Source organism: Paramisgurnus dabryanus, chromosome 12 (genome assembly GCF_030506205.2).
Source record: "Paramisgurnus dabryanus chromosome 12, PD_genome_1.1, whole genome shotgun sequence".
Taxonomy (NCBI): Eukaryota; Metazoa; Chordata; class Actinopteri; order Cypriniformes; family Cobitidae; genus Paramisgurnus; species Paramisgurnus dabryanus.
Window position 1 is genome coordinate 6174835 of NC_133348.1, and position 17494 is coordinate 6192328.

Genomic DNA, 17494 nt, shown 5'->3' on the forward strand with positions numbered 1-17494 from the left:
GCTTTGCACAATATGTTTCAGTTTACATTAACATGAGATATTGTATGTGTTAGATATCTTATCCAGCATTAATAATAATTAGATTATTTTGCATTTGTAAGTTAATCCATTATTTATGTTTGTAAGCAAAAGTATTGATCATTATATTTTGTTAACTATTAAATAAACCTTCAACGAACATATATTTTCTTATTTTAAAGCGGTATCGGAATAATAATAAATAGATTTTGCACACCACTAGTTAGCGGTGCGAGTGTCATGCTGTCAGATATGAAAGGCTTCCTTCTGTATATTTAAATATGACCCTGGACCACGAAAATGTCGTTATAAGTCACAGCGGTATATTTGTAGCAATAGCCAAAAATGGATAGTATGGGTCAAAATGGTTGATTTGTTTGATGCCAAAAATCATTAAGATATTAGATTTTCAAACAGCTTGGAAGCTTAATTATTCTTTCAGATTATATATATAAATCTCAATAAAAAAAATATACCCTTTATTTGCAATCGTTACATAACATTTTGCAGAAATGTCGATTCAAGACCAGTTCCTCACATTGTAATCTGCATACTACAAAGAAAGCAACTCAAAAGAGCTTCTGGAGTCCTGTTTTCCTTTATATGTCCTTTTTAAAGGCGGGGTACACGATATCTGAAAGCCAATGTTGACATTTAAAATCTCCTAAACAAACACACCCCTACCCCAATATAATCTAGACCTTCTTTAAATAGACCCGCCCCACACATACACAACCCCTTACTGCTGATTGGCTACAAGTGTGTTTTGGTACTTGCTCCGCCTCCAAAGCATCATGCACCCCGCCTTTAATATGCATCAGATTTAACAACTATGTGCATCCTATGTGAATCTGTCCCTGCCTCCTGTATCCCATAATTCTCTTCTGCAGCTGAGGATGCCTTCCTGTCTGCCATCATTAACTACACCAACAGCTCCACGGTGCATTTCAAACTCTCCCCCACCTACGTGCTGTATATGACGTGCCGTTACGTCATGTCCAGCCAATACCGGCCTGACATCAGCCCCTCGGAGCGTACGCACAAAGTCATTGCCATTGTCAACAAGATGGTGAGCATGATGGAAGGAGTTATCCAGGTGGGTGTCTTCAGTTTTTACTCTGATCCTTTGTAGAATTTGAATTAGCCCCTCCGACTGTCTTTTAATGCGTGCTAATTGGTTACAATTGTAGTTTGTTGTACTTCGTGGCCTGCCTGTAGCTTTGATGTTTAGAACCTTTTGTGTACTGTAGTTAGATTATATACACGCTTTGTAGTTTGTAGTAGCATCAATGCTTGTTTCACTTTCATCAATTCAGGTCACTGCCTCAGCAAACAATGCTTAAAGTACTGCACTCAGTGTTTCCCGTGTGTGTGTGTGTTTGTCTCCGTACCTTGTTTTACCTGAATCATTTACCATGTTTACCCAGCAGCGCTTGTTTAAATGATCTCTGACAGGTTACGGTTCAGAAATGAGGTCCACATGCTTTTGGCTTATTTACTTTTCTCATTTGGTCATTGTGGGTTTTTTGAGCAGCCCACCCAGATGTTTAAAGCTGCATATGAAAGGCTTAGAGCAAAGATTAAACATTATTTTATAACAACTCTCTTTTATTTACTGGTAGCAAGTGTAGATTGAGTTCAGCATCTAAGATTCGAGTTCTTATGCAGGGTTCACACCAGACGCGGTAGAGGCGGCAAACGCAACTGATTAACATGTTAATTAAATTCATAGACATGAATTGGCATCCTGTGGTGCAGAAGGCGAGACGCGAATGGCGCAGAACGCGTGGCGTGGATGGCGCGTTGCGCGCTAATTGAGCGTTGCCGCGGGAAACGTGCGATTTGAAAATCTGAACTTCGAGGATTTCCGCGCCTCGTTAACCAATCAGGACCTTGCTGTAGTAGTGACGTGATTACAGGAAGCATGCAGAGTCGCAGAAGCCCCTCCCATGATGCAAATTTCCGCGTGAATATCTCGGATGACTAGATTTTCACGCGCGAAAGAAGCGAGTAAACTGAAATATTCAAGCGTCCAACTACGCGCGAATAGCGCATTATTTCCCAGCTCTTCTGCGGCTGGTGTAAATGCACCATTACTGTGACCCAATTTTTAAGTAATAGTTCACTTATGAATTAAAAACTTGTATGGGGGGCATACACACGGTGAATTTAACGATTTGTGCGAGTAGATTACATACAAAGTCAACGAAAAGATGCAAACTCGCTCCGGGCGATGGGAATGACGCTAATTAGGGAGTGCGAAAAAACGCGTATTTGCCTCAAACACACCTGAAAATATTCAACTCAAGTAAAAAATCGCATGAAACAAAGTTAAATCCCTCAAGTAATCTACAGCGAGGAACCCAATGCTACGCTTTGGTGTGTACGTAGCATTATTTTCTTTCTCGTTCCAAACCCTTACTGTGCGTTCATACCAGACGCGAATGAAGCGAATAGATCACGCTATTCACGCGTAGTTGGAGGCTTGAACATTTTGAGTTAAATCCCTTTATTCACATGTGAAATTTAGATGTGAATATCTAGAAGAGCGTTTATTACAACTTGCCAGATTGTCAGACCTCCTCACTTACTTTCTTCCAAGCAAGATCCTTTTATTCCTGTTTCTATAAAAATACGAAGATGTGTCGTTCACCTCCAGGTGTAATCACTTCACAACTAGAGCAAGCAATATCCGCCAAAAGTTCATATTTTTTAACTTGCATGATTCGCGCAAATCCCATGTTACGTGCGTCAAACGTGCGAGTGATTTACATGTCAGGTCAATGCAAAGACGCGAATTGGCATCCGATGGCGCAGTACGCACGGAAGGCGCGGCGTGGATGGCGCGTTCCGCGAGTTGAAAAGTCTAAACTTTGGCGGATTTCCACACCACTTTAACCAATCAGGACCTTGCTGTAGTAGTGACGTGATTACAGTGACGTGATTACATAAAGCCCGCCTCCCCATGTTATTCAATGGGACTTGAGACCAACTAAAAAAATTAATTACACTTCAATTATCTTTTTTCCGAAGCTGGTTTCTGTCATTTACTGTAGTTTTTATCACACTGAATTCAAATGTTTTTTTTAAATAAGTTTGTTTTTAGTTAGTTATTAAATGCGATAAAAACGGTGGTGTCACATCATGATTGACAGCTGTGATATCTTGTGATATGCGCATTCTGTGAGAGCGAGGGCGGGGGCTTGATTTTGCGGCTTTACCTCCTGCTCACTACTGCGCAGGACTGGTCCCGAAATTGCTACTGCGCAGACTCAAGACCCAAGATGTCAGCGCCATATGGGACACTGGCGGCTTCACTTTTCACCAATGGAAGAGAGCGAACAGGCATCTTCCATCTTTTTTTACAGCCTATGCGCGCAACGCACAAATAGCGCATTTTTGTCGGCTCTACCGCAGCTGGTGTGAATGCACCATATAACGCGTCATTCGCGTCTGGTATGAACGCACCATTATGACTTAACAGGAGAAAACGTAAAAAATGTTGACAGTGCTTTAAAAAGTATACCCCCTTTATCTGATTGACTGGAAACAAACAGTTCCCCCCGGTGCACGATGATGTAATCAGTTCTGCATGAGTGTGAATGCGTGTTAGGTGTATGTATGTCTTTACATGCCTGTGATATCTGTCCATGCCATGGCTGTTGTTGACAGTCTCTCTCTTTGTCCTGTCGGATGTCTGTCCCCTCCTCCCCCCATACCTACTTTCTCTACAGGAGATTGCTGAAGGTGATCAGGTAGGAGTACGCACTGCTAGGGAGGCATCTCAATCTCTCTTCCCTCTCTTACTTTCTCGCGTTCAGCTTGGCTCAGTCCTTCATGCCTTTTTTATCCTCCCATAACAGAAACCAAGCCAACTAAGTAATCCCCTCTTACAGCTGGACTCTCAAACCAAACGTTCATAACCCTCATTACGGCTCAACCTGGAACATGTGATACTAAAAAAAACAACTTGCAGTTACGATCTCTGAACGTTTTAATTCTGGCATCTTCCATTTTGACCTCTTGCTTACTGCACTTCGGTGTGAATGAGAGTCTACCCCATGTTCTTTTGCTTTGATTTCTTTATTTGATGTCTGTTGTTAACGTCATTTCTATTTTTTTGAATGCGTCCTGTGGCCAGTATGATGTATTTCGGAGGGAGGGGTTGAGGGTCGTCGTCATTTGGGATAGACGCGTGCTGGTATACGCAGAGGTCCAGTTCGTGCGAGTTTAAGTCACGTTTGGACCGTGTGTATCCCTCTCTCTCTGTGATGTGGGGATGCGGTTTCCATAGCAACCAGTCACTGCAGCTACCCAGTCAAGCATCTGTATCTCACTCTTGGAATTTGAACTAATCCTAACATGTTTTCTGTACGATTCATGTTTTTTTCTGACCGGACGTGGTGACTGGTTGTTAGGGGCGGGGCGGGTTGAACAGAGGGCACAAGTCTATCCCGGGAGTGCTACTCATGGCTGTAACCCTTTCTCTTTTTGTTTTGTGTTTCCTTGTTTCTTTTGTTTTATCTCAATGTAACCACCGGTCTTGCCCTGTCTACCTATCTTGTGTTACAGAAGCAGAAGAATATTGCTGGGGCTTTGGCCTTCTGGATGGCGAATGCCTCAGAGCTGCTGAACTTCATCAAGCAAGACAAAGATCTCAGCCGCATCACGCTGGACGCGCAGGATGTGCTTGCTCACCTGGTTCAGATGGCTTTTAAGTGAGTGTTTTAGCATGCACATGCTCTAGTGTTTTGCGATAAATGACATGAGCTTGCTGGCTAGCTGGCTGCCTACCCAAGGCGTATTTTAAAGCATCTGTATCCTAACCAAGCATGACATGATTAAGCAAGCAATAAATTACCTCAGATTTATGTTAATCCTAACTAAATGTAGCGGTTTACAGCAGCACCAAGGCAATTTTTCGGTTGATTTGTTTTTTCCACAACGTTGAACGGGGAAGCATCATCCCTCTGTGAAATCTGATTGGTCAGCTTCATGTATCTTAGATCCCTTTCACACAAAGTGTTAATAGAAAGTTGCAAAAATATTGCTATTGTAGAGTGCCTTCTGTGTGATCACAAACTAGAGGTCTTCTTGGGTCCAAAGAAAGTCCCCAATCACTTTTTACGTGCATAAGTAATTTTTTAAAGAAAGACCCAAGACAAACCCTAGATATCTAGACCCGAGCCCGCTCCGAACCAGTAGCAATTTTTTTACCCAACTAGACCCGAATGTAAACTGCATCGATGTTTGTGCAGTCTGAATCCCCTCACGCACCAGTCAGACAGAAAGAAACCCTGTTCGCCTCACATCCAATTTGGCCCGCTGGTTCATTTTTTTTCCTTTGTAATCTGATGAAGACGCCAACGTAACGCTAAAATGTGCGTTCAAAATTGATTGACAGGTCTGACTCCACCAAAATTAACCTACCGCTAGCCACACAATGTCACAAGCGCTCTTGGCAAACAGAGGAGGGGGTTGGAAAAGGATTCGATGCACACACACACAGGATAGTTTGGGTCGATGCGACATAAAACTTTTAGACCCGAACCCTCTTGAGTCTCAAGTCGGACATTAGGTTTTCAGATCGAAGTGAACCTGTGAAGACCTGTAGCGCAGGGGTGGGCATCGAGGGCCACGGTCCTGCAGAGTTTAGCTTCAACCTTAATCGAACACACCTGAATGTCATTTCCAAACAGTCCTGAAAACTTCAATTAGATTTTTCAGCTGTGTTTGATTAGGGTTGGAGCTAAACTCTGAAGGGCTGTGGCCCTCAGGACCAGGAATTGCCCACCCCTGCTCTAGCGCAAATACATCGATCATGGGATGGGGACCTACTTGGGATTTATCCCGGAATGCCCACTGTGTGAACAAAAGGCAGGAACAATGCCATAATGGGGGTGACGCATGTCTCATTGCATTTTTAACGGGGTTTTAATTGCAGGTCAGTATTCACAATACAGAGAGGTTGGTAAATTCTCACTATTCGCTCTAAAGCGAAACACACACATGCGTATTACGGCAAAATGCAATGCATCTCCTGTCTGGCATTGCACATAAAAATTTAACTATACTTCTAGCTTAAAGCTGAGATTGTGTGCCAGCTTAATATAATTAATGCACAATGCACAATTTTCTTGATTGAATTAAAAAAGATGCGCAAGCATTGTTTCCCAAGATATTGGGTTTCATTCACTAAGCATGCGTACGCAGGAATTTGTTCGTGAAATATGCGTTTGGACGTTTTAACTAACAAATCACGAATCAACAAAAACTTTTAACACTGATATTTACCCACTTGATGCACTTTCTCACCATGCATAGTTTTCTTTGAGGCACCATGTAGCGGAAAAAAAAGTGCGAGGGCCCGCCATCGCTGCTTGCAGTTATATTATATATTTTTTCCTCGTTCATGATTATTGCAAACGTGTGGTCCAAGTTGTTTTTATGTTTTTGCATACATTTCAAATAAATTTTAGAGTGAAAGTTTGTTAATTTATTAGTTAAAACATCTGTACGCACATTTTACGAACATATTTGTGCATACATGTGCTTAGTGAATGATACCCAGTGTCTCCTAAGTGTTTTTTGATTGACTGAAGTTTAATTTTTTCATTTAGCAATTTGCTTTTAGCAACGCCAGAAAATCACATCGTTACATCACAAAACAATGTGGTGTGTTTTAATTCATCTGCATTTGCACGAAAATGGTTGAAATGCTGTCCTGTTTGTACTGTGCTCTCTAAACCATTGTCATGCGGCAGGAAGTGCTGAATGTCAGGAATGTTCTGGGTCTGGCTTATATTGGCCCAGCTGTAGTTTGGATGTTTGAGTGAGAGGTTCGCAGTCATGGGGCCGCATCTCAGCCCAAACAATGTGGTTGGAGTTCCTCCGCTTCCTTCTAGGCGCTGGAATGACCAGCTGAAACAACTGCGCCTTTGTGCCGCTCGTGCGGTTTGTAACACGTCCAGGTCTCAGATTTATGATCCCGTTCAGATTTACATAGCGTTCCTGTAGCTCAGTTTGATTTCAAGGGAGCACGCATACTGATAAAATGTATACAATGAATGCATATACTTTGAATTTAGATAAAAGCATCTGATAAATGCATCCTGTATGGTTATGTTAAAGTTCAGGGGGTCCTTGAAATCCTTGAAAGTTTGTGATTCTGGGGGGGATTCAAGGTCCTGTGAAGTTTTTGAAAATATGCATGCATAGATACAGGTCATAGAAAGTGCTTGAATCTATTTTATGTAAGAAGATTTCTGGGAAAAAATCCATATTTTTCCCTGTGTAGTGTAGGATAATTTCAAAAAATGTCTAGACTTTTTAAGCACACATGCTAAACTTTTTATTTTAAATGCTTATATCTTCTGTATGCGAATGTTGATTCATACCAAAATGCTTTTTCGCATAGTTGGGTTTGACCCATGAAAACATCTCTGTTACGTCTGTAACTGTTGTTCCCTGAGAAAGGAACCAGACGCTGCGTCTCGCTTGCCATACTTCCTGCATCACTGTAACGCCGTCTTTGGCAATATTTCAGCTAGCGATATACTTCCTGGCTCCCACATCACCCTATCTTTGTCGTTAAGCCTCACCATTGGTTGAATTTGATATACACATTCAGACGCACTTACCCCTGGAGGCGTCCCCAAAGTGTCACCGCAGTGACGCAGCGCGAGTTCCCTCGAAAGGGAACTGTAACAATGTATCTTAAAAGGTTACACGATGTAACCTTGCTCTCACTTGAAATGTGTCCCCACATTTAGTCCTTAAATTTGAAGTAAGGTGTGGGAACCCTGAAAGTTGGTGTTAATGGTTGTGGATGCATGGACACTGATAATGTGTTTTTCCTGCAGGTATTTGGTACATTGTCTGCAATCGGACCTGAATAATTACATGCTTGCTTTCCTGGAAGATCCAGATGAGCAGGACCCTCAGAGGCCCAAGATAGGTGAGTAGAGACCTGGTCTGACTTCAGATGCAGAGCAATAACCTGAAAACTGAATTGTTGTCATATTTTTTGTGGTGTGAAATTTAAGTTTTGGGTCCACCTAGTGGTGGTTTTAAAGCGCAACACCTCTCTCTGTTACCTGGTCATGTCTTGATGTTATTTTTCTTGTGTAAATCAATTCTCTGCTTCTGATGATTTGCAGAAATGTCTTAAAGCTCACATAACACAGTTGTTTCTGCTCATCTCATGTTAATCTTGAAAGCACCTATAGAGTAGTATCGGTCCTGGAGACCCGGTGTCCTGCAGAGTTTAGGAACGAGCTTGGGCACCCCTGTCCTAAACTAAAGCACCAAACGCTGTCATCTGTTTTGTCACAGAGGATGTTCTGCACACGCTGACGGGCGCCATGTCTCTTCTGCGCCGTTGCCGTGTCAACGCTGCCCTCACCATCCAGCTGTTCTCCCAGCTCTTCCATTTTATCAACATGTGGCTGTTTAACAAACTTGTGACGGAGGCCGATTCGGGCCTGTGTTCGCACTACTGGGGTGCAATTTTGCGGCAACAGCTGAGCCACATTGAGGCGTGGGCTGAGAAACAGGGACTGGAGCTGGCCGCAGACTGCCACCTCAGCCGTATAGTGCAGGTAATAAACACGTAATCACATGTGTCAAGAGTAATGTACATGGACATTTGCTTGCCTAATTTAAAATAATGTCTTTTTCTCTCAAGGCAACAACTCTTCTCACCATGGACAAATACTCCATGCAAGACGTGCCGAACATCAACAACACCTGCTTCAAACTCAACTCTCTGCAGCTCAACGCTCTGCTTTGCAACTACCACTGCGCTCCCGATGAGCCCTACATTCCTCCTGTAAGTCAGCAGCTGCATACGCCCATCTCTCTTTCTCCATCTCTCAAATGAGTGGAATAAAGACCTGACGTGGATTGTTTGACCCATCTCATTTAGTTGGTAGTTCTGGTCTAATGACACGCATGCTGTTTGAGATAAACTGAAACAGGTGTTCTGCATTGCCACGGTTATTTCTCCTCATGAAACGTAGCAATTTGTTACCATAAAAGGCATTCCTACACAGATGTAACCATTTCTGTGAAATCCATACTAAATTCTTATAATCTAATTCTGAGATAAGGTGCATCAAAATTGATTTTAATCTTTGACATGACCTACCTTCCTCACTAGATATTAAAGCTGACATAACACACAACGTTTTTGCCAATATAATGTTAATCTTGCTCACCTATAGAGTAGTTTTTCATCCTTCATATGTCCAAAGAGTCTTTTGTGTTGTCAGATTTATAAAAGAAAGAACAGCCTTTCCGATTTTTGGCAGAAATTGACGAACACTTTAAGGCCTGTGGCGCGCGGAGCTGAAAAGTTATGAGTACGCGCAGCTTTAGATACTACTTTTGGATTTACAGCTGACATAGATGGAAATCAAACTTTAAAAAAAGTTTTTTTTTTTTTTTAAATAACCAGCCTTGCATTATACATATGATACAGAATCGAATATTGAGTTAGTAATGGACTGTGTAAAGGTTGTAAATGCAGTACAATGCCAACTGAGGCAAAAATGTTTGTTTGCTGTTGTTTGTGTTGTTTACATGACACGCACGTATGCGCGATTGCAAACAAAACACGGGAGATTTTGATTTATTTACGCCTGTGGTTGTGACTCCTAAACAGGGTCTTTTAAAGTTGGGACCGCTCCATCAGTTGTAAACAAGTGGAAAATCCGGCGTCAAACTGAGCGTTGTTTGTAAAGCAGTCCGCTCTGAAATGCAGCCAGGGAACAAACAAACTCATTCGCAATTACGTTGCTGTCCGGGAAAAACGAACTGCATCCACTGTTGTCTTAAGACAGGGAAAGCTAAATAAGGTTTTCTTCTCCTTACATCCAAAAACACTTCTTTTGTCGATTTATCTTGCTAAAACAAAGTCGCCGCGTGCTGTGCAGTGATACCGGTGACTTCTACTCATCGGAGCAATGCTAATGCGCGTTCTCACTTGACGTGCAGGGCAGGCATGCTTTTCTGGGGGCCCATAAAAGGAATATGGGGTCAATCAGTCGTAACTGAAACCCCCATTCGAAAAAACTTTTAGAAACTTCTAGGAGAAAGAAGGCGTGAGTTTGGCTCAGAAATACTCTGTCACTTTGTATTAACGCTTCTGCCCAAAGCATAAATGTAAATATCTGTATTTGCCAAATAATACATTTAGATGTATTCATACTTATTCATGCTATTATCCAAAGTGTACGGAGTACACCACAAAAAATAGGTTCTGGTTTTAGTCAGTGATATTTACTACTAGTCTGTTGTTGGACAACCAGTTAACCATCATAACCCATCCCTATTTTTAACTAACTATAGTGCAGTTTCCCGGACAGGTTTTGGATTAATCCAGGACTAGGCCTTTGTTATATTAGGACATTTAAGTAGGTTTTACAAACACACCTTACAAAAAAACATTACTGGTGACAAAAAAATGGCACTTATATATTTTAGGATATTTCAGTGCGAGATGTTTTTAAATTAAGGCAGCTCAAACATGCATTTTATCCTGGGACGGTCCGGGAAACCGCCCTTGTAACAAAAATGGTTTTGCATGATGAGAAATTCAAAAATCTTACAAAAAAACTTCTTTTAAAAACATGCATCGGGTTTATTTCAATGCACATTGTGTGTTCATGTTAATTGTATGCGATAAAAAATTACATTTGCACCATTTTTATGAAGGTTGAGACTGAATGGACCTGAAAATGTCAAATGGTGTAACTGCCTTAATCGTGAAAAAATATAAGCATAATGGTGTATGTGTGTATATTTATATTTATATATATATATTTATATATATAAGTTACACCAGTTGACACAGACCGGTTACACCACATTGACATTTAATTGCAATTATCCCCCAAATAATCTTTCAAAATGAAATAAAACCAGAAATTTTAGTAAATTTGGTCCTCAAAAAAGAGAATGTATGTAAGTAATCTACAAATTTATTTTGAAATTTTAACCCTTTTACATCTAATTGAAACATACACACACAAAATAATTAATGTCACGTCATGGACCCTCATACGTATTTTACGAGTTGGATAATTTGAATTAGTATGTATGAACAGAATAGTACAAAAACATACAATTATTATAAAAAACAATAATGCAACCCCATCTCTAACCCCAACGTCACGAGCAAATCATGCAAAATTTTACGAATGTGGTCGAACAAATTAGCCACCTCGTAAAATACGTACGAATTGCCATGAGATGGCGTACAGTGCCAGCAGTTTACTTGTGTAACTTCACGGTCGTTGCCCTTCTCATGCCCGCAGGAGCTCATCGATCACGTAGTTGCCGTCGCCGAGAACACGGCAGATGAACTGGCCCGTAGTGATGGGCGTGAGGTCCAACTAGAAGAAGACCCCGACCTGCAGCTGCCTTTCCTGTTGCCTGAGGACGGCTACTCGTGCGACGTGGTGCGAAACATTCCCAACGGATTCCAGGAGTTCCTGGAGCCGCTCTGTCAGAGAGGTATGAACTGTAAACAGGCTTGTGTAATTATTAATGGCATTTAAAGTGTTTGATGTTGTCAGCTGTTGTGAGTTTCAGGTGAATTCGAACGGTGGGCGAGTTTGTTTGTTTAATGTGATGTGATGGCAGAGGAATGTGGTTTGTTAAGGTTATCGCTAAAAAATCTGCAGCCATTCCTATTAGTGTTTACTTGTGAGTGACAGAGAAAACGTTAAAGAGAGCTGGTGACCGAGAGTAAGAGAAATAGCTGGTGAATCAGAAAAATAGTGTGAGGGAAAGGTTAAGAGGTAAAGAGCAATTGACCAAGAGAAACCGAGAGAGAGAGAGAAAGGGAGAGAGTGATCAAGCGACGCAGATCACAAGTGATCGAGAGACACGAAGAGATAAAGCGAGTGACCGAGAATAACAAAGAGAAAGAAGAGAGGACAGGGAGAAAGCGAGTGACAGAGATACAAAAGCAAGTGACTGAAAGAAATGTTTGTCTTTTTTAGTTTAGCATACTGATCTGCTGGTTCTTCTCCAGGTTTTTGTAGATTGACCCCTCATCCACGCTCTCCTGGAACCTGGACCGTGTATTTCGAAGGTGCAGATTGTGACAGTCATTTTTCAGCTGACACTTCAGAACTGGTGAGTCCGAAGACAATTTTGGATAGATGAATGGATGGGCATTGCAACAGTCATTAAACTTTCTGTGAATTTAACATAGTTAAGTGGTTCTCAAACTGGGGGCCGCAAAATTGTGCCAGATGGGCCCTAGTTTTATAACATTTTATAAAATACATTATAAAATGGGCAGTTCTGGTTCTTCATTCTGATTGGATGAAACACGTTCTGAGCTGTGATAAAATACCCGGTAACCCCACGGTTCGGGCCGCATTACATAGTATCACTGCGCCACTGTTGCTGTAGCCTACTGATTTATGAAAATAAACACCCCATTCTTTAATAATTTTTCAACAATTCCACAATTAATGTCGATTTCCAGATAAATGTCAATAAATGAAGAGTTTCGATGCAAAACGAGATAACTCCGTTTTTTTTTAATTGTTCAGAAATCTCATTTTTTTGGTTGTGCATTCCAATTAATATCAATTTAACTGCAGTTGCTTTGTTTTGATTTAAACCTTCATAACTTAAAAAATACAGCTAGGTAGCACCATAAAACAAAATAATAACATGATAACATAATAATAAACATGTTTTGACAAAAATGTAAAAAAATGGATTTATCTCGTTTTGCAACGAAACTCTTCAAATATTGTTGCGTTATCTCTAGCCTGGGTTTCCCCATGCTGCCTTGCGCGCAAATTTATTCACGCTGCAAGTCTAGCATGGAAACTCTGGCCCTTTTTTGCCCCTGAAATAGGGAACCAATCACAGAACGGGGAGGCGGCAGCAAGACGATGACGACGTCTATGCGGCACACGGAGGCAGTTTTGTTATTTGTTATAATACGGCAACAGACGCGAAGTTACGTTTCAATGCCTTTGATAGTGTTCTAAGTAGTTTTAAATGCAAGTTTATTTAAAAAAGAGCAACTTTTGGCATTAAACTGGGCTATTAAATATCCAAGAAGGATGTTTGTGTATGGCAAGACATGATAAACACAGAGTTTTATAGGATCAACCTGCTAGGCATCGTCGTCGTCGACGAAGTACATTTAACTTATAAATGGTAAGTGGTATTTATTAATATCATTGTCATTATGCGTGTACTGTGGTTGTCGTAGTGCCACTAAAATTTGTTGCTTTTCAATACAATATACAGCTACCGGTTTAGTTGCATAGCTTTCAGCTGCACTCGTACCCGATAAAAGTTGTTTACTTTTGAATTGATGTCGCTCTGCATACGTCATCTGGTAAAATTTAAATGATTGGCTATGAGCTACGTACAGACACATTTGATAGACATTCGTAGCGCTCAATAAACGGCTCTGGGCATACGTAAACCACGCCTCAAATACGAGAAAATGAGCATATGGTTCCCAGACCACGTCTCATTCTCTATGAGAATGGTCTGGTGTTAGCCAGGCTACATTATTTCATCACTTAAGAGATAATCGTTTCCCTGATGAGTATTAACCCAATCTGCTATTATCTACTAAAAATTTTTAATTTAAAATTTGAGAGATGATAAAAGAGAACAAATGAAGGTATGATAAAACTTTGTTTTTTGTTTGAAAACACATTTAATTCACACTTCAACAGTTGCACGATATAAATGTTATGGTGCATACACACCAAACGCGAGTTCAACGATTTGTGGGAGTAGATTATATACAAAGTCGATGCAAAGGCTTGATTAGAGCACGGGGCGAAGCGAATGGCGCGATATGGGCGGCGTGTTTGCGGCGAAAATATTCAGGAGTAATATTTGTACTAATATGATTACAACTTATTTGCGTTTTATTTTATAAAATCCTCCTATGCATATGAAGTAACCGTTTTATAAAAGCAATAAGCCCTGCGAAGACTCCAGTTCACGTCCTGCCTAACAAATAATAAAATGCACTGTAACCTACTGCTGCTAGGGGCTTATTGCTTTATTAATTGTTAACCGTGCTGGAAAAATTTGTCAGAATGAGCAAATTTTCAAAGTATATTTTAACATTCTATATTAAAAACTTCAAAACGACTTATGATTTGTTGAAATCTGAAAAAAAATGACAGAGCTAAACCTGTTTAAAGTTGATAAGAGTCGGCAAAGTTAATTTTGAGATTTTTTATGGTTCAAAAACAAAATCATTGCATCCATACCTTAAAATCACTGGTAAAACGAATAGATTTGGGACAGACAAAGTCAAAAACCATATCTATAGGAAAAATATTTTTTCCTTTCTTATATTGTTTGATTGACATTAAGACAAACAGCTATAAGATCTACTGTAATGCATGGATCTAATATAACACACCATACATCAGATATTTTCCCCCAACAGTTACTCAAGCATTCACTTAAGATATAAAAGATTATATCTGTTTGAATTGTTGTCAAAACAGATATTTTTTAAATCGTTATTATGTTTGTGTATATATCATAGTTGCACGCTTGCGCATCTATGTGCATGCTTTGGATCTGTCAGTCAGTGCGAGGAAGATCGTTTTTGAGTCTAGTTGCACTTAATAACCCTTTAAACATCAATTAATTCCCGTATTTTATCTCTCTTAATAACTCTAACATCAAAAAAAGTCCTGCACTTTATTTTTAACCAAAATATCAGACGCGCTTGTGGATGCATGCATCTTTGTATTAGAAAGATGTATTAGATATGTATTAGATTGTATTATATATATATATATATATATATATATATATATATATATATATATATATATATATATATATATATATATATATCTAATACAATATATATTATGTGATACATTTTCTTTGGGGGGCCATGAAGGGATGCTCTCTACACAAGGGGAGCCGCATGCCGAAAAAGTTTGAGAACCACTGATTTAACAAAAATCATTTAAATTTTATATGTATGCATTAATGGAAAGTGACTTACAGTGCCTAACAAGGTATACATTTTATTATTATGAATCAATCAGAAACTTTAAAGCGCTAGTTCACCCAAAAATGAAAAATTATGTCATTAACGACTCACCCTCATGTCATTCGAAACCTGTCATTTAGATTTCAAAATGTATTTTCATCTCTGAAGGAACTAACCCTTTAAGGTCTTTTTTCTTGTTTTTTTTGTCTTATATTTGAAATGGGACAGCATTGGGGAAATGTTAGCTCTAAGTTTCATTCAGTTGCTCATGCATGAGCTAAGTGCTTATTTTTTTATATTCTAACCAACACCAATTACACCACAGAGGCGGTACTTAACCATAGTGCCCAAGGACTGGCTGTAAATAATACGTTCTCCATCTCCTTACCGTAAACAAAAAAGTTTCAGGCGCTCCTCTTCTGCTTTGTCTTATATTTTTGTGCATTTTGTTGCTTAACATTTTAATATTTTTTCAACACGATGTTGTCCGTCCCACAACCGACAGATCTGGAGCCGTGAGCCAATTTAAATTCCAAATAGTCTCTGGTCTCTGATGCAGCTTGGTCGTGTGCCAAACCCTGCGACCCACCCCACGACCACATCCCTTTCCTTTAAGGTTTCAGTAAAGGGCTCAGTGCACTGTAAAACTTAGATGGGGGTTCTTTAAAATGAGTTTTTATGTAATATATATGTGACATGTTAAAAAAATGCAACCTAAGTGGATTGCAAAGGCAGGTTTTTAATGAATGGTGCGGTGGGATATCACTTTATCTATCCTACAATGCCAAGGTCATGAGTTTGATTTCCAGGGAATGCACATGCTTAAAAATGTTTAAATTAAATGCAATGTAAGTTACTTCAGATAAAACATTTGTGCAAACTTTATTGTTGCATAAATGTTGAAACCTGTTTTCCCATTGAAATTTCCCATTGAGAATGGGCTGGGGAGGTGAGAAACGTTTTTATGAAAATCCCTGCCTTACTCGTAAGCGTTCATAAAGGAGTGTCTATTGCACAGTGGCTCTCTGTGGGAAGCTCTTCTCTCTCAGACTCGGTCTGTGCATAAGCGAGTCCGCTGAGGCCTAACATGCTCTGGAGCAGACGCATGTGGCTTTCATTCTTGATTCGTCTCCAGCGCCCGCCGTTTCTCTCTGCGGTCGCCTGTTCTCTGAGAACCAGCAGCGGTAGAACCTCCCTAATTCCTCATCACCCCCTTCTTTGCGCTCAGTTTGCTTCATGAACGAGCACCAGACGCAGCTCACAGAAACTGTAAAAACTTGCACAGGCAGTTCAGGAATTGTTTTTCTTCGGAGTAAACTCACCTGTCTTTTCTCCACAGCCAATGCGGAAGGAACCAGAAGTTGTGACTGTGACTTTGAAGAAACACAATGGAATGGGCCTCAGTATTGTGGCAGCCAAGGTAAGAGTTGATTATTTTGTTTTCTTTGCAGTGATGAAAAATTTATAAACTAAGTCTGTGACCACCTGGCAGTTACTACTACTGTAGCAGTGATAAAAGGATGGCACATTTCCAGTCTTCCAGATTTGGTCTGGTCGGGTCACCTTACTTTTGGGTGCTTTTCCACTGGGTTCAGTTGTACCCGATCCTTTTTTAGTACCACCTCAGTCAGGGTTCCAAGCGACCCGAGCTAATACCAAAATGTGACGGGAAAACACTCTAGATCACTGATTGGTCTGAGAGAATCATCACTACCAGCGTCATCGCTATAATGTAAAGATTAGCTTTACCTTCATGCTAGCTTGCGCTGTCTGCAGTAAACCTGTTGTCATCTGTGCTTTGTAAGTTCCCAAACTCCCTTTTAGCGATGAAAAACATCCACAGGTTGAGAATCAGGAACACATAACAGTTTTTTCCGGACTTGCAGTTTGTGGCGGCACATTCTTGGTGCGCACGTCGGCATATTTGCTTAAAGGAACAGTATGTAGGATTGTGGCCAAAACTGGTATTGCAATCACAAAACTTGTGGCTAAAACTGGTACTGCAATCACACAGCTGGTGTCCAATACACAAAATGACAACATAAACATCAGTTGAGGGCTGCAACTCCACTTTCTAAATGACAATATCCTGGCCAGACCACTGTTGTCAGTGATATAAGTATTTGAAATGAAAATGATTTCTTTATGTCTGGTGACATATCAGGGCCATTTTATGATTAATTGAAATACATTTCTTACATACTGTTCCTTTAAATGAGGCTCAGCGGAGTGTGTCGACTGACGCCAACGGGTGTTTGTACAGAAACTGTCATGTGGGACACAGGGAATTATAAATGCATCTATTTGTGGTGGTCATTTTTAATTTTGTGGCGGACTGAGAAATAAATAAATGTATGGGAATGTACAATGACGGCCCCACTTGTATTATCACAGCAGTAGGCAGCGCAAATATAACGACACGCCTATAATCCCTCCCACTCCGAAGTGTTACTAAAC

At 40.4% G+C, this 17494-nt stretch overlaps 1 protein-coding gene across 19 annotated transcripts in view; it reads left to right on the forward strand.

Annotated features, from left to right (window-relative positions):
- Nucleotides 1–17494, forward strand: part of afdna (afadin, adherens junction formation factor a) — a 166956-nt gene that overhangs the window by 110964 nt on the left and 38498 nt on the right. For 13 of the 19 annotated variants that reach the window (XM_065256271.2, XM_065256281.2, XM_065256276.2 and 10 more), the window contains 9 exons: nt 909–1114; nt 3753–3773; nt 4591–4736; nt 7881–7975; nt 8353–8618; nt 8705–8848; nt 11337–11535; nt 12059–12162; nt 16377–16457. In XM_065256271.2, coding sequence (XP_065112343.1) covers nt 909–1114; nt 3753–3773; nt 4591–4736; nt 7881–7975; nt 8353–8618; nt 8705–8848; nt 11337–11535; nt 12059–12162; nt 16377–16457 — 1262 coding nt within the window. The remainder of the gene's footprint in view (nt 1–908; nt 1115–3752; nt 3774–4590; nt 4737–7880; nt 7976–8352; nt 8619–8704; nt 8849–11336; nt 11536–12058; nt 12163–16376; nt 16458–17494) is intronic. The other 6 variants (XM_065256273.2, XM_065256288.2, XM_065256274.2 and 3 more) reach the window with 1 other exon arrangement.